General features: G+C 40.6%; 2 protein-coding genes across 3 annotated transcripts in view; both read left to right on the forward strand.

Annotated features, from left to right (window-relative positions):
• Positions 1 to 526, forward strand: part of vwf (von Willebrand factor) — a 28,430-nt gene extending 27,904 nt beyond the window's left edge. The window contains exons 52-53 of the mRNA XM_088298638.1: positions 29 to 126; positions 235 to 526. Coding sequence (XP_088154764.1) covers positions 29 to 126; positions 235 to 420 — 284 coding nt within the window. The 3' untranslated portion in view covers positions 421 to 526. The remainder of the gene's footprint in view (positions 1 to 28; positions 127 to 234) is intronic.
• Positions 527 to 1,410: 884 nt separating this feature from the next.
• ano2a (anoctamin 2a) lies at positions 1,411 to 23,388 on the forward strand. Of its 2 annotated transcripts, XM_088298139.1 has the most exons (28): positions 1,411 to 1,538; positions 5,983 to 6,158; positions 6,732 to 7,043; positions 10,396 to 10,491; positions 10,781 to 10,953; positions 11,201 to 11,255; positions 11,389 to 11,440; positions 11,525 to 11,580; positions 11,994 to 12,041; positions 12,124 to 12,188; positions 12,682 to 12,816; positions 12,893 to 13,053; positions 13,896 to 13,978; positions 14,341 to 14,352; positions 15,062 to 15,136; positions 15,210 to 15,266; positions 16,603 to 16,677; positions 17,235 to 17,436; positions 18,143 to 18,254; positions 18,335 to 18,392; positions 18,465 to 18,565; positions 18,655 to 18,818; positions 18,895 to 19,047; positions 19,244 to 19,296; positions 19,966 to 20,132; positions 20,429 to 20,534; positions 21,089 to 21,671; positions 22,369 to 23,388. In XM_088298139.1, the coding sequence occupies exons 2-28, from the start codon at positions 6,006 to 6,008 to the stop codon at positions 22,944 to 22,946; spliced, it is 3,885 nt and encodes a 1,294-aa protein (XP_088154265.1). In that variant the 5' UTR covers positions 1,411 to 1,538; positions 5,983 to 6,005; the 3' UTR covers positions 22,947 to 23,388. The 2 variants fall into 2 exon arrangements, with proteins under 2 accessions (XP_088154265.1, XP_088154266.1); XM_088298140.1 differs by lacking the exon at positions 14,341 to 14,352.
• Positions 23,389 to 23,454: the final 66 nt, after the last annotated feature.

Genomic DNA, 23,454 nt, shown 5'->3' on the forward strand with positions numbered 1-23,454 from the left:
AGCAGTGTGTACACGTGTGGGTGAGAAGGTACAGAGTCAGAATGTCGGAAGACAGCGGGAACACTGAACTATGTCAAAGTGGACGACTGCCAATCAGAGCAGCAGGTGGAATTGCACTACTGTGAGGTAAGGGGACACTCAGTCACACAGTAATTTGCTGATCCATCAAACATCACTGTAGTCCTCAAACTAACTGTCTCACCATCTGATCCTCTTTGTCTCTCTGTCTGTCAGGGCAAATGTCGCAGTAAGTCCATGTACTCCCTGCAGAGGGCCGCGGTGGAGCAGGAGTGTGTGTGTTGCGTCGCCATGGAGACAGAGCCCGTCAGCGTGCCCGTCCTGTGTGCCAATGGTACCCGCAGCCACCACACTGTCCTGTCTGTCACTGCGTGCGACTGTCAGTCCAAGCACTGCACCTAGAAGACACTCGAAGTTGGTTATTATGCTTTTGTTGACCTGCGTGTCAGTATCCAAGACAAATGTATTAAACCACATTCAATTTACAATAAAACAACATGGTCAAGTGTTTTCATTCTGATTTGTAAATCATGCACACGTACTCTGGACAAAATGCTGTCAAAAACCCTTACAATAAATACCTAGAGACAAATTCTAACATATGTACAATAGTCTATTCTCGTCATTTCACTGTTTTCCTTTTGCTTCGCTGCTTCCAGTGTGTGTATGGAGTCTGTGGACATGGTTTCTGTAATTGTGATATGGTAATGGTTGTTTCAGGAGGTATATTATGTCAAGTTAGTTACCACTGCAGATCCAGGTAAATAAATACACAGCCAGTCGCTACACTTAAGGTACAGCAATGTACTTTATTCCTAAGAGTGTATTTACAGCAAAAATGCATCAATCTTAAGAGTCTTTTTTTTGGGAAAACTACATTATACATTAACAATACAAATTACAAGGGTGTACAATCTACTGAACAACTGGGGCGGCCAGTGGGCTGAACCAGTTCACTTCTGTCTTTTTCGAGGCCTTTTCATTGCGTTGTTACCAAAGTAATCATTGGAATGTTATTGTTTGTACTTGTACTCCTTAAATAGTTTTTAAAATAACTTTATTAATGTCCCATACACTTTAAACAAATTACGTAATTATACCAAAATGTAATAGCTTCTCTTTAACTCCCGTATTTTGAAAAGTTCAAGGTAGACGTTGGTAAGTTAAATTACACTTTACAAATGTTCGTGTAAACTCACTGCCAGCATGAGCTAGTGAGTCCAAACGAGCTGACAAAAACGTTTGTTATTATTGTTGCTGTTATTTAATTTCTGTGACATTTTTTTATCCTAGAGTTTGTTTTTAAAACCAACAAGATGTCCGGTATGTCACTGGGACTCAGGGGGAATTAGCGGGCTGGCGTGAGCGCGCCGAGCTAAGCTCAGTTGGTGTCGGGAGCGCGTGCGGATTGTCCACCATCTCGGGCCCACGCTATGCGCACCTCGCCCCTCTTCTCAACATCTTCTTTATCATTGTCTTCCATTTCCACGGGGCGGCCAGCTGATCCTCCACGACCACTAGTGAGTATTCAGGCGTCTCTTTCGCGAGTTTGTGGATAATAACACGACAAAACCGCGAGTTGATCACTTTTAACGTCTTGGGTTGTGCGTCATGTGCGCACTTTTGCGCGCACGTTTGGATATCCGCATATCTTGCGAGCCAAGTGCTTACTTAATTCGATTCCCCACTTTTTTTTTCCTGAATTATGAACTGTATATGTCACTGTCGTGTTTTAACGTGCGTGCGTGTGTGTCGAGGAGCCGAAGCACCCCACCAACCCCACCCCCGCCTCCATCTGACCATCTGGATGCGCACAACTGTTGAAACACATCGCCGATTGTCTATTAACACATTAATTCAATAATTTAACTTGATTAAATCACTTTTAATTGTCATCGCTGAAATATATATATTCTGTAGTCACAGTGCAAGCTCATATACTGTGACGGTCCTGCGCAGTTCACAGCCTTTTGCATGTTTTTTTCGTAAACCTCTTCTTTAGATTCCCTTTGTTCGTACAGACTTGTCTTAATAATAATTGGGGTTTTTTTTGTTCATTGACTGTTTTAAAGTGAAGAACCTGTTTCCTACTTTGAAACGCGCTTTATATTAAGTAGACTTATTACAGTTTTGTTTTTTTAAGGTCTAGTGTGTACCCTGCCTCCCGCCCAAAGTCATCTGGGATAGGCTCCAGCACACCAGTGAGCCTAGTAAGCAAAAGCATTAGAGAAGATGGATGGATAGTGTTTAAAATTAGCAGTGTTTAATCTTTTGGAGCGTCCTTAATATATTGGCCCCTCAGCTACCCTTGTACCCTCTACCCCTTCAAATGAGAGTGCATTTGTTGACCTTTCCGCATTTGTGTTGTTGAGCTGTCAGCACAGCTTACAGGTCGGTAAGCCTGACAGACATGCGCATGTGCCCTACTGCCAGGTTTGTTCCAACATAACAATGTCTCTATTAATGCACACGTTACAAGGTAATTACAAAAGAATATGCGTGATAGTTTGGGATATATTACCATGGCAAGCAATGGAAATAATATGTTCTGTTCAACTATCACAACAATATTTTAACACACTGTCACGACGAGTGTGAAAAACAAATTTGTGGAGTCAAATTGAAATAAACCATAACATTCTTTAAATGAGATAAGATAATCACACTGGTAAATATTGATATCTGTCATAATACAATCCAACAATAAAGCAGGGCTGGGCAATATGGTCTCAGATTAAAAGCAAAAAATTGAGTTCCCCGCCCGATTTGCATATTTCACCATTTCAAGGTGAGGCCATTTTCCCATTTTGGCATTTGCTGTCGACTGAAAATGAAATCACAGTTGCTCCGGGCTCAGGTAATGACCAATGACAGCTCAGCTTGTGAACGTCCCAAGACCAAACTCAGAAAACAGGAATCATGAATCATCCAGCACTATTGTAATGATAAACTCAAACCATGCACTGGATATTAAAATGATAGAAAAGCAAAACATGGGTCCAAATATTTACAGGAATTCCACTTTGTGCTTTATTATCATTGATGTCAACTTATTTTTGCAGTTTTGTCATACTGAGCAGCCTGGACGGAGACATAAACATTTGAAACCACATACCCCCAAAAAATCCCAGTGAAAAATTTGTCATGAACTGTGTAGAAACATAACAAATGTGTATACATTGCAGCTTTTGTGACTTGGAGTTTCTTCACAATAACACACCCAAATTTTCCATTTATTGTTCTTGATTTAAGATCATCATCTCTTTAGTCAACCATTTCTTCTGAGGCGATAGCAGACAAAAAAAAAAAGCTAAATATGCTAGTGGAGTTAATTGTCAATGACAAGTCGACCCAAAAAAATTCTGACCTCTGGAACTGTGCAGCGCAGTATGATCCAGCCCCAGACGGCCATTTATGGACCTCATGTTCTCAGTTTACATCTCAGCAGTCTGTTTACTAACAAGCGGTAAACTGGGATTAACGCCTCTCGTGTGTCCATACGTTTGAGAAAGGTGACTATGTTATGTGGTGAGCGTCTGTACACGCACCTTAGGTGTAAACGACAAGAGAGACGATGTAGTGACACTTAAAAAAATATCTGTGATCATTTTGCATTAAAGCAACACATGACTCCAAATTAATTTTCCTTCATTGGATAAGGCACTGTGTATAAACATTACAAATACAAATCTGAATTGTTTCTGATTCCCTGAAAGAAAGTTGAAGCCGATTTATTATCAAAGTAATGACATACCCAATACGCGCCGTATTGGACATTTTTGATTGGTTCGCGATATTTTAGATTATATTAACATTGTAAGCATACATGCATAACAATGAGGAAACGCTTCCGGCCATACGGAGTGTGTTTTCACTGCGATTGGCAACAGAACATATTACCTCATTAAATCCAAATTGAGCCGCATGTCAAAGGATACACCCTCGCATGGTCACATTCTCAAACAGCCGTAGCAAGGCTTGCACCTGTGCGAATGTCACGATATGCAAGCATTTGTAGTTGCGCCATCTACAAATATAAAGCCGATGATGCTTTTATACTTGATGCTATTATATTGAATTAGTATGTTCTTAGTGGCCCTTTAACAACTTAAAAGCACCATATAAATCTCATGCATTATTATTGTTACAATGGAGATTTTTATTTTTCACCATATGGACATGCTAGGACACTCGTCCTCTTGTGTTAGCACTATTCAAATTGTGGAAATGTTTATTTCAATACATGAACTTGTTTTTCCGCACTGTCTATTGACACATGCCAGGGCTCCCATTTTTGTGTAATAGCACGAGAATTTGTGCTGATTTTATTGTTGGGTAATGTTTATTTCAAAGCATGTTATTGTCCATAAAACTTTAGCCCCTGAACTTGTACTTTCTTCCCGCCACTTAAACCCATTTTTCCATATTAAATGTCAAAATTGAAGGAGAAAAAGGTCACAGATAAAAAAAAAATATATATATCCCAACGAATGAAGTCCAGTGACCAAATTACCCCAGCGGATTGTTGTAAACGGCACCCGCTCAGATCTTAATCCAGGCCGACATCTTCAATTGGGGCAAAAAAAAAAAAGTGGAGAGAGAGAGAGCTTTGGCTTTAATTCTTGATCCGTCACTTTAAAAGGTCACATGATACTGGAAAGTCAAATCAACCTCAAATCTCTTTGCAACAAAAATCTCAGCGGACCGTTACAGCAGACGCCGAAAGTGTGTAGCCTGGTGAAAATGTCACCTCACACTGTTAGCATCCCCTGAAACTAGTTTTACATCTCTCCACAGAATTTGTTGACTATATCTATCATATTAGGATGTGTGGAAAAAATCTCAAGGACCCATGTCGAAAATTAACAGGAAGTGTGCTATTATGGTATGAAGCTGCCCTGGGCTAATTCAAAGACTTGTACTTTGACGATCTTATACTCGGGAATTTGGCCACATTAGCCATAAATGGAAGAAGTTGTCCTTGGCAGATAGGTAACACGAAATTGCCAAGCTCACCAAACAATTTTCACAGCACTAGACTCCAAACTCAAATTCAGAAGAAAGTGTTAGAGTCTTACTGGAGTCACAGCGCACTCCCGTTATCTCGACCATTTCGTGTAAAAAGGTAATCGAAGCTGTTTTACATCAATCTTTTCCTAGATTTGACCACAAGAATATATCAGACTTGTTTTGATGAACTCAGTTTTTCAGCCTTCTTGCAGTGACACAGCCCACAACTAATGGATGAACGTCAACAAAACAGAAAATTTTTCAATAATCATGAGATTGGCTTGGATGAAGGGGAAACACAAAAATGAGCAAATGTTGGGAAAAATATCCATTATGGAGGCAAAAAAAAAAAAACCCTAAAGAATCTAGTTTTGGTCTTGTAAATAATGACCCCGCAAAATTCACAGTTTTTGTAAACGTCTGTGGTGAAAAATTAATCTGTTTAACTTTTGTTTACATGTGAGCAGTTGTGAAATGATAGTTTCCCAAATCTCTGAAGTGCACATAGCTGCAAAGCTTTTTTTTTTTTTGTGTGTGTGCCTATGCTATCTAATGTGGGCGGAGTACGCCATAGAAGTTTGCTGATCATTTCAAGGATCACATTAGAGGTGCGAGCTCCCGCTCATTGTTGCCTACAGTGTTGATTATTATAGTTAGCCAGTTATCCTTCATTTTTTAAATTTTATATTATAGTTAAAACTTAATAGGTGTACTGTTTTTTTAAATGTTATTTCTTGATTGGGTTGTCAATTAATAGTTATTCACTTGCATTCCTGATAAGATCCAATACCTGATTTAAAAAAATCTTTTACAGGGATAATAAGGCTCCTTTTTGAGTGACATGATAAGATAATATGTATGTCAGTGATGTATTTTACATTAGACTGAATTTTGAGATTGTTGAGAGCAGTTCTTATTTTTAAACTGCAGCTTTTCCTTTCCTTGTGCCTTCAGAGGGATGAAACGAAAAAGGCCGCATGTCCGTCGTCACAGCAATGAGTGAGTCATCGTCCGTTCACTCTGCAAAGCTCGTCTCGTTGGCCCGCTCGCTCTCCGGACTTGGGCTCGACGCTACCAACGGAGGCCCCCCCGCCGTCGGCCTGCCTGACAGCGACCAGCCTCCTCCTCCGGTGATGACCCCTTTCAATGTAACAGTGGTGGGAAAACGTTCTCGCTTCAGGGCCACATTTGATTTTTATAAGGGGCAGATGGATCGAGTCATTTGTAGATTAAGTTTAAAAAAAAATTTAACTTTCACTTAAAAAATAGTGTATGATTAAAATACTGTTTTGTTCACATTTTCAAATGTTATTATTTGTAATAATTGTTACCAATATTCATAAGAGTAAATGAGTATTTTCTTTCACTTTATTATTGAGAATAAATCAGTGAATCGACTATTTAATGAGATAGGTTTAAAGCAAATATCAAAGTTGTTAATTTTTATTTTTATTACATACTGTACATTAATAAACTCATTATTTAATCTGATAAATAAAATGAAAATTGTCCAATGCGTATGCGAATTTCAGACACAAATAAATAAAAATATATTCTCTGAATAATTATGTAAAAAAAATTGACTCTTAATAATGTAAGTGCTCGGTGGGCTGGATTAAAGAAGCGGGCCACACTTTGCCCACCCTTGCTCTGTATCGTCAACCTCCTTCACTCATAAATTCTGTTCACGGTTTTCTTCATAGGACTCTGGCATCGACCTCGGCCCAGGACTCTTTTTCGCTGACGGCAAGAGAAAAGTGGATTATGTGCTGTGCTACAAATACAAAAAAAGGCGGGCATCCAGGGGACGCCTCTCCATCGTGTCTAACGGCAGCATTCCCATCCCCATTCCGGGCTTGTGGGAAACGGACCCGGACTCAGGAGAGGCAGGAGGAACAGCTGCTTCGGGAGATGCAGAGGAGTCAAAGCTGTCTGAGGAGGAGAAGGCTCTTATGAGGGAGGAGTTTGAAATGGGGCTGCTTGATGCTGGACTGCAGATTGAACGCGACAAAGAGGTGCGTAAGGTTCTTAAGAGGCTTTCAACCTCATCGTTATCGCTGTGTTTATTGTTACTCCAATGACTGTATTTTTCAGACTATGGGCCACATTTTTTTTTTCATACTCAGGTGTGACTTGTATATATTAAAATCAGAGCGTGGACAGATACCCCAAATCTCCGTTCATTAATTGTGTTGACTGCAGGTAACGAGTGACGCTTCATTCAAGGTCTCAAAGAGTCGCAAAAACATTCCCCAGACATTGGCAAACAGTTTTTCTTGGCCCCAAGAAATTTCAAACATGTTCACGCCAAAAGAAAAAAAACAAAAAAAAAATGTTTGTGATCATTGAATATGTATGCCTATGTCTGGCAAACATCTTTGCAACCAGGACTCTTCTAATTAAGTTAATCTGTTTTAAACTATAAAGATAAATTCTTGCTGTCAACACAGTTAAGGAACGGGGATTTTGTGAGACATGGATGTCAAAACAGGATGCATGGGAAAAACCAGAAGACCTAAGTAATATTGAACAAAAAGTCGGCCATTTTGTGCGAACACCAGTGGTCTGTACTTCGTAACTGGAAATTCCGCCGAATGAATCCCGATCGGAAGCAGGTTTCCTTGGCGCACAGCCATTTTGTGGGCTGAACAGGACATCAGGCTTCATGATAATCATTTAAAAGATTTGTCATGTCTTTTCATTGCTGCTTTTATTTTTTTTTGGGTCACCCTTAAACAAAGCAAACATAAATCCTGTTACTGGACGGCTGCCAAACAGGTTAAGGATGAGTCAGAGTCTGAAGCTGAGAACAGCCTTGCACTGTTGGTTGCATCCCCTCGCTTGGCATTGGATTTTGACCTGCTCCTACACCATGAACATTTCTAAGATTTTATTTATTTATTTTTATTTTATTTTTATTAGCAAGTCGTAATTGTATTATTTAAAATGTGTTCATCATTTATTTGCAAGATCATCATTGGCCACATTTGTTCTTGTTTAAAACCTGCCATAAAATGGCAACATCATTTCTTGTGTACTATACAAATAGTTGGGTCTCTGAAGAGCCTGCCCAGTGTGCCCACCTTTTCACCATGTGTGAAATTTAACAACCAATCCATATTTTGTAAGATGCTCATTTCCCAAAATCTGTCATGTCACAATTTTCTACAAAGCCATTGACGGCAGAAAGGGAGCGGGGTGAACAGGGGCTGTATGAGATAGAACCACACTCTCATCAGCAACTGGGACTCTCCTTGCCCACATGAGAGGGCATTAATTACTCCATTTTGATTCCACTTCACTTGAGTGCTGGTGTTTGTGCAGCTCACACACAAAGCAAAACATCGACCAAGTAACTGTTCTGGGAAGACAATTGGAGGATTTCCAGTGGAATACCTTGTGGTCATCTGTTCCTAGTTAGAGAGAGAACATAATGTCTGCACGGTATGTAACGTAAGTGTCCTGCTTATTTTAGACGCAATGCTGCATGTGTGTGTTTTGTGTGCGGGTTGCGTGGCGCTGGAGTGTGTTATCAGCTGCTGTTTTGGTTGAGGATTAAGACCGCTGACCACCAGTGTGAAGCCAAAGGCCAGATTATAGGGCCTTATTAGAGAGTGATCCACTACTCAGAAGTGTTTGTGCTGGTGCGAGAGAGCCGCATGGCCAGCGGGTGGGTTTCGCTTTGATTGAATGATTAGACGCGTCGTCACTGCCGACCATCTGCCAGTGACCCAAGTTTTTTTTTTTTTTTTTTTTTAGGAAAGTCGACTGGGTGAGGAGTGAAAGATTATTTGTGTGTGGACGCTGCTGACGTGATAAATGTCTAATTTTTTTTACACATCTTTTTGGATTTCAGTAAGCAGAAAGATGGCGGTAAAAGTAACAAACAAACCAGCATCTTATAAGATGAGACTTGACCCATATAATATTTTGTTTAATTCACGATTGTTAGACCTAAATGTACGTTGATGTGATGTAACATATTTTTTTGCGTATTATTGAAATTCATCGTGGCTTTTTAAAATAAATGAACCTAAAACAAATCTATAACCTGCCCCTATCTTGGAAAATATTCTTATGTTCCTTGTCAGCAGGGTCCCTGGAGTGCCTGCCCACCCAAATGAAAATGCAATGAGCTTAAACAACCCAGTAAATATTTTGCCAGCTAAACCGCATTTGTTAGTAAGCCGTTCTGCATATTATCAGTTGGCATGGGGCGATCTTAAATTGTGACAGTTTGATAACCGTTAGCAAAAACAATGCAATATCAATATATTTGATTAAATATTTACGTCAATAAAAACAGCATTTTTTTTTCAACAAATGAACACAATGACTTTTATTTTTTAACAAAATACTGAATATTTGGTATAAAAATATGTACCATGCTTAAATAAATAAAAAATAATAATGTTCCTTTTTTTTCTTTTTTTTTTTTTACAACTTCGTAGTAAGTCACAGTGATCTATTTTTTAGAACAGACCTGTGGGCTAGCACATTTATTTATTTATTTATTTTTTTCTAGGCAATGCAAAAAGCCATCCGTGTTTGCTTTGTCATGCTTATTTGCCACTTTTAGCTTCCGATAAGATGACATTTCTTTGTTTTATGCAGTGGGGCGGGTATTTTGTCTTTTGGTGACGTGCCCACGACATGCACCACATGCAAGGACCTGCACTGTATGTGACAAATGCAATTGGGAGGCAGTAAAAGTACAATTCATACTTTTACTGTCTTTAGGGGGGCTAACTAGGTCTTTACCTTTTTAGACTAATGGCTGCAGTCGTCTTGCATGTTGACATTTCAGAGACTAGAAAGGGAATGTCAGAAGTGTGCTGTATTCATTCATCCTTTGGGTATTACGGTGAAATCATGCCACAGGTGCGTGGGAACAGCTTTAAATTGTATAAAAACAAACACAATATATTATTTTTTAAAACACGCAGTCACAACAAGCATTACGGTAAAACCGGAATTTATTCGATTGCGCCTTCCAGACAGCGCGCAAAGGTACAGAGACTATTAGGTGAGATGGAAGTTAAAAAAAAAAAAAAAAAACTGTTGTGGATTTGTGTATTCAGATAATACATAGTTGCTTTCAAAACAAAGGGGTGTCGACAGTAATTGCACATTGGTCATCAATTCTTTTTTTTTTTTTTTTTTTTTAATTTCGCTCATATTCTGGCTGTGTTCCACCTCTAATATGTTGTCTAAAGCCAGCAAATCCACAAGCTTCACAGGTTGACTAGTGTGCCTTACATAGACGACTGGACATGATCGTATCTTTTCAAAATGCATTCTGATGAACATTTTGTTTATGTGCCTCTTTAAAATGACGCTTTTGCGGGAACTTGTGTTTATACGCAGAGGGCAAATGGTATGAGTTTTATCCGACTGCACATCCCATGGACAATACTCAGTCGAGAGGCCGAACTTCAGAAGATTAAAGTTGCTGTCAAAAAGGTAACTTACACTCACTATATGCTCCTCTTATTCCAAGTCCAAGGGGGGAGGGGAAACCTTTGGGTTTAAGGACCACATTTGGTTTTCAAAACACGCACAGAAGAACAAATTTTAGGAATAAAAATGCATCAATTTAGCAAAATATTACATGACTCGTGTTACAAATATAAAAGCTAAGTCGGCTTGATTAAAGAGTGCTAAGGAACAGAGACTATTTGCATATTAGCCCTGCTCTAAATGCTGTATTACTTATTTTTTGGGGGGGTGTGGTGTGAATGAACATTTTCAGAAATGTGAGCTGCGAAAAAGGTCAGGCATTGTGGGACTGTGGGACTCCTTCGCGGCAAAATTGAACACGCCATTCCAGCCGGATGTCCCCGATTTCGACATCCAGCGGGATCCACAGACGCAGGTCCATTTCAAGACACTCAAACACCCTTTCATCAGAGACAAGCTCCACCTGTAAGTACCACCACACACAAATTGCAAGTACATTTGGTCCTCATTTCATAAACATGTTTATTGAAAACAAGAGATTTTTTTTTAAGGACCAACAGTCACCGATGAAATGATTATTGTTTTTCCATTTTGATGTCCTGTATGTGTAACTCTGGGCTGCCCTAATACTTGTATCCATTTAGTGTATTTTCCTCAATAATTAAAACATGGGGCGGAAGTTTGTGTCTGACTTGGTATGTTTCCCTTATAGGTATGACATCACGTCAACAGAAACTGTCTTTGATAATGCAACACGCAGCAGAATAGTAAGTGGAGAACTAGAGTATATGCATTTGGGCTTGAGGATAACAAAAACAATTGGAAGGGTGTCTGTCACTTGAACCATGGAGTGCAAATCCAGACGTTGTTTCAGAACCCACTTACCGTGTTTGTGTGCAGGTTGCAGAGATTATTTCCCGCACAACCTGCAGACACTCCTGCCAAACCACCGGTGAGGACCGCATTGTCCCCTGTGGCAACTTTTTTCATTCTTGAGAGCAATCATGATACCCTGAATACTGTCACTCTACTCCAGGCATCATGTCCTTATTGGCTCGGGACGTCTACAACTCCGCCTTCCCTTTGCACGACGTAAGTATCGTCATATTGAGTTCATCATGCAGGGAAATTAAATGACATGAAGGCAGTATATTCAGGGATGTACTGGGACCAAAATTCGGAAAGGGTATATTATTCGAGGGTGGTTTGAGCTGCCGGCCGTCACTCTTAGAAAACTATTGGTCGACCGATGGGTGGATGGGGCACCACACGCTTTAGCGTAATAGACGACAGGGGGAGGGGGATTAATACGGCGCATGTCACACGAAGAAATTTAAACAGGGTCAGTGGGCGGACATCAAGCCCTTCAACCAGCCCAGAAATAGACCGGCCGTTCAAAAAAAATAATCACATTTTCCTGAAATTCACGATGGTCAGCATGCCCCTGAGTGTTTTTCATTGCTATAATTGGAAATGTTGTACATAAGCACTATTCTGGAATACAGGGCGCGTTTTCCAGGAGAGGAGGTAAAGATCAGCGCAATGACCGACAGGTAAGCTCCATTTTTTTACAATTTGTACGTCAATAAAAGCATTGCAAAGACATTGATTTGTGGCGGCATGGTTGTCCCTTAGATTCTCCATGAAGAATGGGCCAACTATGGAGTCATGCACAAGTACCAGCCTGTGGACCTTATCAGGTTGCTCTTTAACTGTCAACCAACCATCCTTATTCTAGAGAGTTTACCCTCATTAGCGTGGCGGGTGAGCTGGAGTCAATCCCAACTAATTTTGGATGAGAGGCGTATATATATATATATATATATATATATATATATATATATATATATATATATATATATATATACATATATATGTGATTAATTAGTTAACAAAATTAATGACTTGACAGCACTAATATATATATACATATATTGTGGCAAAGGCATTAACTCTGGAGATTTAATGAGATTTGAACGCAGTTAAATATTTTAACTCTGTTAACCCAGGCTTTCAACTCATTCATTACCAGCTCTGGTAAAATGAACATACTTTTTTGACGTCAATATCCGTCAATGGCAATGAATGAGTTAATAGTTGACATGGGAAGCCCAGAAAGCAGCATGTTATGCTCTGTTAGTTTTGACAATGTAACAAAAACAACATCTTCATATGTTGCTTCTAATTGGAAAGGAAGTACTTTGGGGAACAGATTGGCTTGTACTTCGCCTGGCTGGGTGTCTACACTCAGCTCCTCATCCCTCCGTCCGTACTGGGCATTATTGTCTTCCTCTATGGCATCTTCACTGTGGACACCAATGTGCCAAGGTAGGCATACGCTCCATGCTAAAGCTTGATGTGTGCATTGAAAAATGGCAGTTGCTTTTTCTCAACGGCTTTGAAGTCAGGAAACGTGCGACGACAACCTGAACATCACCATGTGTCCGTTGTGCGACGGAGTGTGCGACTACTGGCGGCTGAGTACGGTGTGCTCGCTGGCCAAAGCGTCCTACCTGTTTGACAACGGAACCACGGTTCTCTTTGCCATCTTCATGTCTCTATGGGGTAACTATCATGTCTCTTGGCATGAGCCGATTATCGGTTTAATAGATTACCATGGATTAAAAAATTTATCGGCTGCTTGCAGAGTTGAGTAAACGAGCCCACTCTTTGAAGTTAAATGCTTTCAATTGTTTTTCTCCTTCTCGGAAAGCAGAGAGGGGAGGGATGAGCAGTTACGCACTGAGCAAGTGGAAAGAGGGGGCAAGGCAAAGGATATCTTTTTGCTCTGACTAATGTGAATTGGCCTTGCATTAGTACTAGTTAGAGAAACAAGAAGAGTAGCCCATGGGTCTGTTTAAATTGCTCACCAGCAACAGGACTCTGTGACTTACTAAGAATTAAAGCAGAAGAATTTTTTTTATATGTATTTATTTGAACACAGTGCGTGTTTCTTCCGTACGAAATATTCAATATTTTGTTAAAAATAAAATGGATTGTGTTCAATGGGAAAAAATACTGTTTTTACTGACACAAATTTTTCAAAAAAGGACATTTCCGTGCTGTAATTTTAATTTCATGATACGGTTATCATACGATATCTATTACTTGCCCCATGCCTACCTGTCACTGTTTGTCTCATTCATTGTGTAACTTTTATTTTTCTTTACTATTATATTTGTTATACACTATTTTTACTTGTTTGGTCTTATTATTATTATTATTATTATGTATTTAATTTATTTTATATATATATATATATATATATATATATATATTTATTTTTATTTTTTTTTTTTTTTTTTGGCGCACATATTTTCTCCAACACAAACATAAATTGTCCACTTTTGCTCATACCTTATTGGTCAAAACATACTGAACACAATTGTGTGTGTGTCATCTTGTAGCTGCTTGCTTCTTGGAGCACTGGAAACGGCGACAGATGTGCCTAAAACACACCTGGGACCTGACGAGCTTGGAGGATGAGGAGGTACCATATGTGTCAGACACATTGCTGCATGTTACTGTATTCTTTTTCCCCGTCACCATTCTGAGCATCTTGCCTGTAATTCCTTCACATAGTCTCCAATGTCTAATCCTGAGTCAGTCGTGTTGAGAGGGTTAAACGTCACGGGCTCGAGGGTCAACTGAGGTGTGACCACACACGCATACACACACAGACGTAAATATGCGCACACGTGTACGAGCATGACACTTTCACTGGTCATTATTGGTCTGAATGGCATTAGTCCTTTCTTAAATGGGGCAAACTTGCTTTAAAGGATGACCATAATTACTCACTTACATGTGATAATTGTATGTTTGTGTGTTCTATACATTTGCTGCCCAAAGGAGCGAGTCCAGGTGAGCATGTCTCTGTAGACGTTTGAAAGGAAGGGCTAGGCGATGGGGGCTGAATTTTTTTCCACTTTTATTTCCATTTTTAATCAATAATCAAAGAAAGTCTTGCGTCTGCGTCTTCTGTTCTCCTTGCAGAAATTATTCTGATTCCAAACAAGCATATAAAAAAAAAACATAAAACACAAAAAAACAAAATCATGCGATTGAGTGTTTTAATTAAGTTAACTCACTTTTATTTACTTCAAAAATAATTTGCATATCTTGCAAAGTCAATTTAAAACAATTTCCATATTCGCTGTACATCTTGAGCACATCATCTCCAAACAAAACACCGTGCTTGAGTTACCGCTGGGCCATGCAAACCAACACTGCTGGAGTGTGGTGCTTCCAACTAAAGTTCTGAGAATTACTTCTCAGGCAAACTTCTGTAGAGAAGACTCCATTTAGATGATATTCATCGAAGAACAGTCTTTGATTTAAAACACACTTCATATTTGGTGATTTTACTTTAATTACAAGAAATTATTCAAGTAAATACCTGTTAAAAGCATCACAAAAAATAGTAAAAAATTTGATTAATCGCAATTAATTGCTGAATTTTTTACAATTAATTATTTTGAAAGATTAATCGCTTGACAGCACTAATATATAAATATTTATGTGTGTGCATATGTGCCATAAAAATATGTGTGGGTGTTTTTGTGTGTTGTAGGAAGAGCTGAGGCCCGAGTACGAAGAAGCATTACAGGAGAAGAAAGCCAAAATGAAAGCAAAGTGGAAAAAGAAGGTGCACTATCTCACGACTATGACCGGTGGCAAATGCATGTAAAATGCCGCGCCAAAATTGTGTTGTGTTGCAGTTGACTCAAAGTGGGGACGGAGTGGATGGCGAGAGGGACCAGATGCTTTCCTACCAGGTATCGCTCTGAGGGAGGTTTGCTGTTTAAGCGTGGGGAGAGGGCGGGGTTGTTGCACTAAGGTGATTTAAACCTCGCCTGGGCGCTAACGGTTATCCTAATCTCATTTGTTCAGCAGCGCTACTCGTGCACTAATTTCCACAAATGTTATTATGCAAACATTTCAAATAATCTTTACTGAACAATTACATGTTCACGCACTACAGCTTGTGAATGTTTTGGTTAATATATTAACGCCCTGAGGAAAAACCCGCAACCCCCTCCACCTTCTGTGAATGGTTGAGTCCAAAGCCGCTTACCTGCCTGAGATTAGCCCAGATTACTGATTGAGAGAGAAAGGCAGGAGGCGGGTCATGTTTAGCTGGCATACATACACCTGCCAGGTGGAAAATATAACCCACCACGCGTGTGCACAAAATCCAGTGAGGGAAATGCAGTGGCACTCTGTTATTACCATAACTAAACTGTGTATACTAAACACAACATGGGTTCGCCATAGCTACAAATATCGTAATCATTCATCTCTGATGAATTCCCTTTTTATACTATCATGTGTCAAAATAATTTCGTAAATGAACCAAATCAGTGTGTTCTTGTGGAGAAAATAACCTGCCAACGTAATATTTTTAAGTGACATAACCCACTCTTCCTGCCTTAATTCCTTTTAACCAGACACGCTGCCAAACTCGTTGCTTGCTAGTGCTACGTTAGCTGTTGATCTTTGCCGACTGACTTGTTTTGGGCTTGGGCGATGACCGTCTGTGGCTGGCGATTGTTGTGTAAACTTTGGGAAATAGCAGAAAGTGTCGTTCAATTTGGGTTGGACGTCTTGGTTGTTGACAGTGCTTGTCTTTGGGCTTGCCCAGTAAACAGCGGAACGTATAAGAATACATAATGACTCGATAAATTGGCGTAGGCATCGTCGCTACTTGACTTTAAACAGAAAAGATTCCCAACAACGTAAAATTGACATATTGATTACTTAAACGGTCCCATTGCTATGATACAGTTTTTAAATTAGCTTGACCAGAACTATTGACTCTGGAGGCCTTTGACAGATTAGACTGAAATTGCTGCGCATAAAGTCTGAAATCTGATGGTAAAAAGAAAAAGATATCTCCATCCATCCATTACCTGTACCGCTTTTCATCACAAGGGTTGGGGGGGGGTGCTGGAGTCGGCGGGGTACACCCTGCCCTACCCAATTTCATAGAACCAATATAACAATTTAGGTTGTAAATATAGCTCAGTGCTTCTTTTTGAGCCAACTTAAGGCCACCAAAGGAAGCTGAGAATATAAACTTGTTTATTTATTTATTTTCATTCTTTTATACAGCTCGAGCCAGAATCCCTGGACATTGAGGATCACCTGCCAGGTTACCTCATCAACGTGTCCACACTGCTGCTACTGGTACACCTGTGTTATTGTTTCCTTTTTAGAGCTCAAAAATTCTCTTTGAATTCAAATCCAAAAGGGCCGAGTGACATCCAATGCAAGAGCTATATCCCAAAAAAAAAAGACAATTGAAAGACTTTTATTAATGTCTTTCCACCCATTCAGATACAATGTTTTCTACAACAGCGGTCACCAACTCCAAAACCCGAGCTATCCTTCATGTTTTAGACCCTTTTCACTTCCAATACACTTGATTCAAATGATCAGCTCAATCAGCTTGACCAAAGCCAGAAAACAATCCTGATCATTTGAATCAGGTGTGTTGGAGGGATCAAATTATCAAAAACATGCAGAATATGCAGTGGACATTGCACATTGACGAAATGCAAAGGGAAAATGAAATGGATGGTTAAAATGTTGATTATGAGAGAAATGCATCACTTCAATGGTAATTTTGTCGGGTCAGCCACAATATTTTAAAGCTCATGTCTTACATTTACATTTCAACAAGCAATTCCAATAAATATCAAGTGTGGATGTGCGTGTGCGCGCGTGTGTGTGTGCTCGTCCAGGTTTTTGTGACTTTCTCGGCCGTGTTCGGGGTGGCCGTGTATCGCATCTGCATGTTAAGCGTGTGGTCCATGAACCCCGACCATGAGGCCAAAGCCAGCGTGAGGATGACGGTCACCACCACGGGCATCATCCTCAACATGTTGGTGGTTCTGGTGTTAGAGGAAGTCTACGGAGCCATTGCTGTGTGGCTGACTGAGCTCGGTATGTACCATCACTCTATTTATGAATATTTGTCCTTTTTTACACCACTCAAAGCACTTCCCATGTGTTTTGTATTTTCGCTTGTGGAGGCAGCACTTCATCAACAAGCGACTCAATTACACTTGTCAATTACACAAATGTTTACTGTAATTGTGCCTTTATTACCACATTAGCATATGTTAGCGACATGTTCCAAAATTGGTCATAAACCGAGGATCCACTGTACTCTTGCGGATCTGTGCATGTGACGCCTGCAGTGAACAAAACCTAAATATTTGCTAATGCGTCGTATTTGCCTCTTACCAACATGGAACTCTGATAATACTATGAGGTCATGTTAATCAGTGCATCCAACTTGAGCTGAGTATCGATTAAATACACATGGAATTCTCTTTTTTTTTTGTTTAGTTTTACAGTAAATGTCAACTGGGTGTGTCTTAAAGAGGAAAAATCCCAATTTTTTAAGATTTATTCGCTATGTCAATCCACTGTTTGTTGAGCTGCGTTGCACTCAATTCTCAATTAGTTACCTTCAAGTAAATTCACAACATCACAATTGCAAAAATTAAAAAAAAAAATTATGAAAAACTTTAGGTCACCGGTGTCTCACCTCACTACATTTGAACAGCTCCATTTCGCTTATGTCCCATTTAAGTTCATGATAAGGAAGCCCTTGTAATGTAAGATGTTTGCCTTCTCCAATCAGAGCTCCCAAAGACACAAGAAGAGTTTGAAGAAAGGTTGATCTTCAAGTCATTCTTTCTCAAATCAATGAACGCCTTTGCACCTATTTTCTACGTGGCCTTCTTTAAGGGCAGGTGAGCATCTTTTCACGTCTTGTCACTCATTTGACACGGCGCCTCCTCTTTATTCCTGAACCTGTGTTGTCGTCATTCAGGTTTTCCGGTCGGCCTGGAGACTATGTTTACGTCTTTAGCGACTACCGCATGGAGGAGGTGTGGCCTGATATCTCGTTGTGCTTCCTGTGACGTAGTTGAAAACATGCCTTTTTGTATCCTCCTTCCTAGTGTGCGCCTCCAGGCTGCCTCATTGAGTTGTGTATCCAGCTCAGCATGATCATGCTTGGAAAACAGCTCATTCAAAACAACGTGTTTGAGGTTCTCATTCCGTACGTTCACCCGCTCGCCGCCTACATTGCTGACAAATATCAAAGTTTACAACTCCTGGTGAACAGTGTTTGTTTTGTGTTCTTTCTAGTAAGTTAAGGAAGATGTACAGAACCATACAGGAGCAAAAAGGCAAGGATAGAGGTGAAGAGGATGAGATGGATGAAGCCGAAGAGAAGCGATCCAAGCAGCAGTTCCACAAAGATTTTGCCCTGGAGCCCTTTGAAGGCGTGAGCCCGGAATACATGGAGATGAGTGAGCGTCTTTTTCCTCGTCCACATTCACACTCTCCACGGCACACAATTTAAAACCGGCGTCTTTCTGTCCGCAGTCATCCAGTACGGCTTTGTATCTCTGTTCGTGGCTTCCTTCCCACTGGCGCCCGCGTTTGCTCTGCTCAACAACGTCATCGAGATCCGCCTCGACGCCGCCAAGTTTGTGACCGAGATCCGACGGCCGGATGCTGTTCGGTGTAAAGACATAGGTGCACTGAATACACACACGCATGCATGATCACATTGGCGTGGCTGCCACTCGGTGTCTTCAGGAACTTTAAATCGCTTTCTTTTCCTTTACTGTCCCTCCATTTGTGTCTCACTTACACTTATGCACACAAACTGTCTTTCTCTCCCCCTACTTTGTTTCTCCTTTGTTTTCTTTCTCGCATATACCACCTCCAGGAATATGGTACAACATTCTTTGTGGAATCAGCAAGTTTTCTGTCATTACCAATGTAAGTTTGTGGGTGTGTGTTGTATGTGTTCATGTGTGTAACGTTGAATTATCAGCTGGCTTGTTAACTTGGCCTTCCAGAAAAGCACTTTATTTGAAATGGAGTGCTATGAAACTAAAATTTATCAGTTGATTGACACCTCGTAAGTAATGTGATTGATTGGTTGTGTTTCCTCGGGCGTAGTGGTTTTTAGGTTACAGCCAATCCCCGCCCGCGTTCTCACACCCACAGATTTGTTGGTACCCTCTTTTCCCTCTTTTTATTGTCATTGAGGGTAAACTTAAAAAAAAAATAATAATAAAGTTTTGGGGGCTTAAATTCCCCACCTTCCACGACCACGCATTTTAATGGTTGGCTGTCTGTCTTTATTTATTTATTTATTTTTTTTAGAGATCATTTTTATCATTTACTACTGTCAATAAAACTCCCTCTTTAAGCTATTACAAAAAAAATTCACATTCTCAATGTGGCCTGAATTTATTTATTTATTTATTTATTTATTTATTTTTTTCATCAGTTTTGGTATAAGGCTGCAACAAATGACTTTCTTATGCGCCCTTGCATTTGGCTGACAGCCAGTCCAGCTCACCCTCATGAGAACAAGCGCTATTAAAAATGCATTTGCGGTACCGTTGACTAATGTTATTCAATTGTGGTTTGTTTCCGCAGGCGTTCGTTATCTCCTTCACGTCGGAGTTTGTGCCTCGCATGGTTTACCAGTACATTTACAGCAGCAACGGCACCATGAGCGGCTACACGGAGCACTCCTTGTCCTACTTCAACGTCACTAATTTCCCGCCGGGCACCGCCCCCAACACAACATTATCCATGTGCAGGTGGCGAGGATTTCTATAAACTCAGCGTCAAATAGTTGCAACTATTGGCTAAGTCAGGATTCATTTAAGGTCACAAATATTCGACATACGTTCATCAGACATCCGCCTGTACTTTTCTTGTTACAAGGGGATTTTAAACATGTTCAAAATGTCCTTGTGACGGGAAAAAATGCAAAAAGTGTTGCGAACATTTGCGACCTTTACTGACCCCTGACGTGAACGCACAACCTTAAGAGTTATGTGTCCACGAAGTAGCAATATGGACTTTATGCTATGCTTTGGGGTTTTTTTTTTAGGTATAAGGACTACAGGGATCCACCGTGGGCGCCGGATGCGTACACCTTCTCTAAACAGTATTGGTCTGTTCTGGCTGCAAAACTGATCTTTGTCATATTCTTCCAGGTAAATATTTGAAAAAAAATGTGTTCTCCTTTTGAGAGAGAGACAGATAAATGGACTGTCAATGACATTAAAAGGGACATAATGTGAACAATGGACTCCACTCACCAAATACTGTAAAGCTCTGCTTATTTGGACTTCATGGCTTTTATTTATTTTGTAATGTAATAATGTCCAAAAATGGCACCAAACCAATGGAATCTGCTTTTTTTTTTTTTTTGCCAAAGAAGTCTGTTGAAGTGATACATCTCGACGGAGAGCCCAATACTTTTTTAGGTTGGGGAGTAGCTAATTTTAGACAGGGTTGTTTGTTGACTTTACGGAGAGTCTTTACTGCATGTTCATGTTGACTTTACGGAGAGTCTTTACTGCATGTTCATGTACATGGGCACTTCCAGTGCATTTTTTTCTAAATCAAATCATCAGTAAGTATTTTTTAAGGGTAATGATGTATGATGAGTTTCATACATGCATAAAATGGTCTCGGTCCCTTTCCCCTTGGAATAGTTTACTGTACCTGTAACAGTCAGATGACAACAATGCTTGATTTCTTTCAGAATCTGGCCATGTTCCTCAGCATGCTAGTGGGCTGGTTGATCCCAGACGTGCCGCGGTCACTGCGGGAGCAGCTGAAGAAGGAGAACATGATGCTGATGGAGTTTCTGCTTAATCAGGACCAGGAGGCGCACGCCAAGTCGCTTTCCACCAAACGCTCCGTCTTCCCCTTCCCCGCCAACATAGACATTGTGGTGGAGGCACCACCAGAAGAGCTCCAGGTCCAGAAGGAGGTGGAAGAGGTTGAGGAGGAGGAGCAGGTGTTGGAGATGGAGGTTGACGTAGCTCAAGAGGAGCACAGTCGGACTAGTGATAGCGACTCAGATGCTGGGAAGTCATTTGAGGAAGTCGTTGGAACGGGTGATGAAGAGCGAGGACGTGAGGGAGAAGATGAGGGGAAAGAGGAAGCCAAAAAGACAGAGGACAAGGAGGAGGAACTAAAAGTGAGTGACGAAGGTGAGCAAGACGAAGAAGATGAAATGAAGAGAAAACCTCAAGGGGAGGACAATCAAAAAACAGCAGCTTATGAGGAAGACAATTCAATTGTGGATCTGGACGCCCTCATGATCCAGCTGGGCCTCACAGGTGAGATAAAAAGCCGTTTAGGCCATGGTACCACCAAACTGTCCAGTTCAATTTGCATGTGACATTTTAGCTCACGTTTATCCTGATCTTGAGGATTAAAAAAAAAAAAACTCTAATAAAAACTAATTATTATTATTATAATTATTATTATTATTATTGTTGTATTTCATATTTAATTAACCAAATATTTAGTAATACAAGTGTTTTAAGGGGTATTTAAGGGGTACGGACTCTTGCACCTCTCCTCACTAATATTTAAATAAGGTGCTCAAAGTGGGCGTTGCCTGGAGAGTCATAAATCAGTATTCATCGATACACTAATTTGAAATTCAAACATTGTGATTTTCCCAGTCTTGCTGAGCACATTATGTTTAAAAAGATGTTTATTTCATCTTTAAATTTACCAGTTAATTTGACTTTTTCATAGTTATTTTAACCTCTTATTTAAGGTTAAATATTATATTTAGAATTTGAATTATTAAAATTCAGCCTTTTTCTTCCAGGTCCAAATTTTAAAGAGTAAAAAAAAATTATAATAAAATATTCAATATGTATCAATATAGAAAGCCCTAACATAATCTTTATTAAGTGGTTCACATGAAACTGAGGAGGGGGTTTCTGCACCCAAAAGGTTTGTGAACTCGTACTGTAAGTGGGTGATTATTTTCTTCTCATAAATTCTTACATTCTCATGCAGATGAAGACACCTCATCAATCAATAATACAGAGATTCCACACTCAAGCTTCAAACAAGAACCTCCATCCAAAAGAGCTTCCTGCCAGTCACTGAGCAGCTCCATGGCAGAAATGGCACCTTCCCACACGGACGCAAGGCTCTTTGCGCCCATCACTCCCCCTCCCCGAGAGCCCGGCGCCTGGGTCAAGGCCCGTTGCTCCACCCTGCCTTCACGCCACCGAGGGGCTGAGACGTGTTACAGCCTGCCGAGACCCAGCCACTCCAGCAGCCTCCCCAGGTTCCGTCAGCAGGCATCTCTCGTGCCACTGGTCCCCCTCGAACCTTCGCTGTCAGCCAAGCCCAAGATCGAGTCCCCGCAGCAGTCCCCCAGCTCCGGCGAACTCTTCTCACTCAAAGGCCCCCCACCTCAGCAGCCTCGCTCCAGGGGCAAAGGCCGGTGCTCCACCCTTCCCTCCAGACAAAGAGCCCCTGGCTCAGAGGAGCGCCCCACCAAGCCGAGCCATTCGACCAGCTTCACAAAGCTGGGAGACCGAGTGCCCCCTTCCCCCAGTGAACTTAAACGCAACACACAAGTATGAGAAGCGGTTGGAGGCATCCGAAAGTGATGAGGGGGGAATGAGAGGAACAATCCAGATTATTATCTTGCCTGTGCCTGGAGCCTCACCCACCCCCTTATCACTTAAATAATAACCCCCAGGCACTCTTTATCCTTTTCAATCGTCACACGTTTATACAACAGAAAGACAATTCAGAGAAAACGACCGCGTTGCTCCAAAACACTCCTTGCCACCCAACACGAAAACTTTAAATCGTTTTATTATTTATTCTTGTTGGTTTATACCCGCAGACGCAGCTGAAATAGCCCGCCCTCCTCGGTGACGCTCAGTTTTACCCGATGTGGCTCGTCACCGAGGAGCGTGGGAGCTATAGAATCCACAGTTACGCTCGTAGATGAAATGTTTATTTTTAGAGGTTTTGATATACAAAATAAGACAAAATTATAATAAATGAACAACATATTTTTATGTCTGTTTTTTCCTTGTGAGCTCTGTTCAGTAATAGTTTTAGGTTCTTAATACAGGGGTT

Source organism: Idiotropiscis lumnitzeri, chromosome 6 (genome assembly GCF_059441095.1).
Source record: "Idiotropiscis lumnitzeri isolate Australia: NSW breed Sydney's pygmy pipehorse chromosome 6, RoL_Ilum_1.0, whole genome shotgun sequence".
In the NCBI taxonomy this organism is placed as follows: domain Eukaryota; kingdom Metazoa; phylum Chordata; class Actinopteri; order Syngnathiformes; family Syngnathidae; genus Idiotropiscis; species Idiotropiscis lumnitzeri.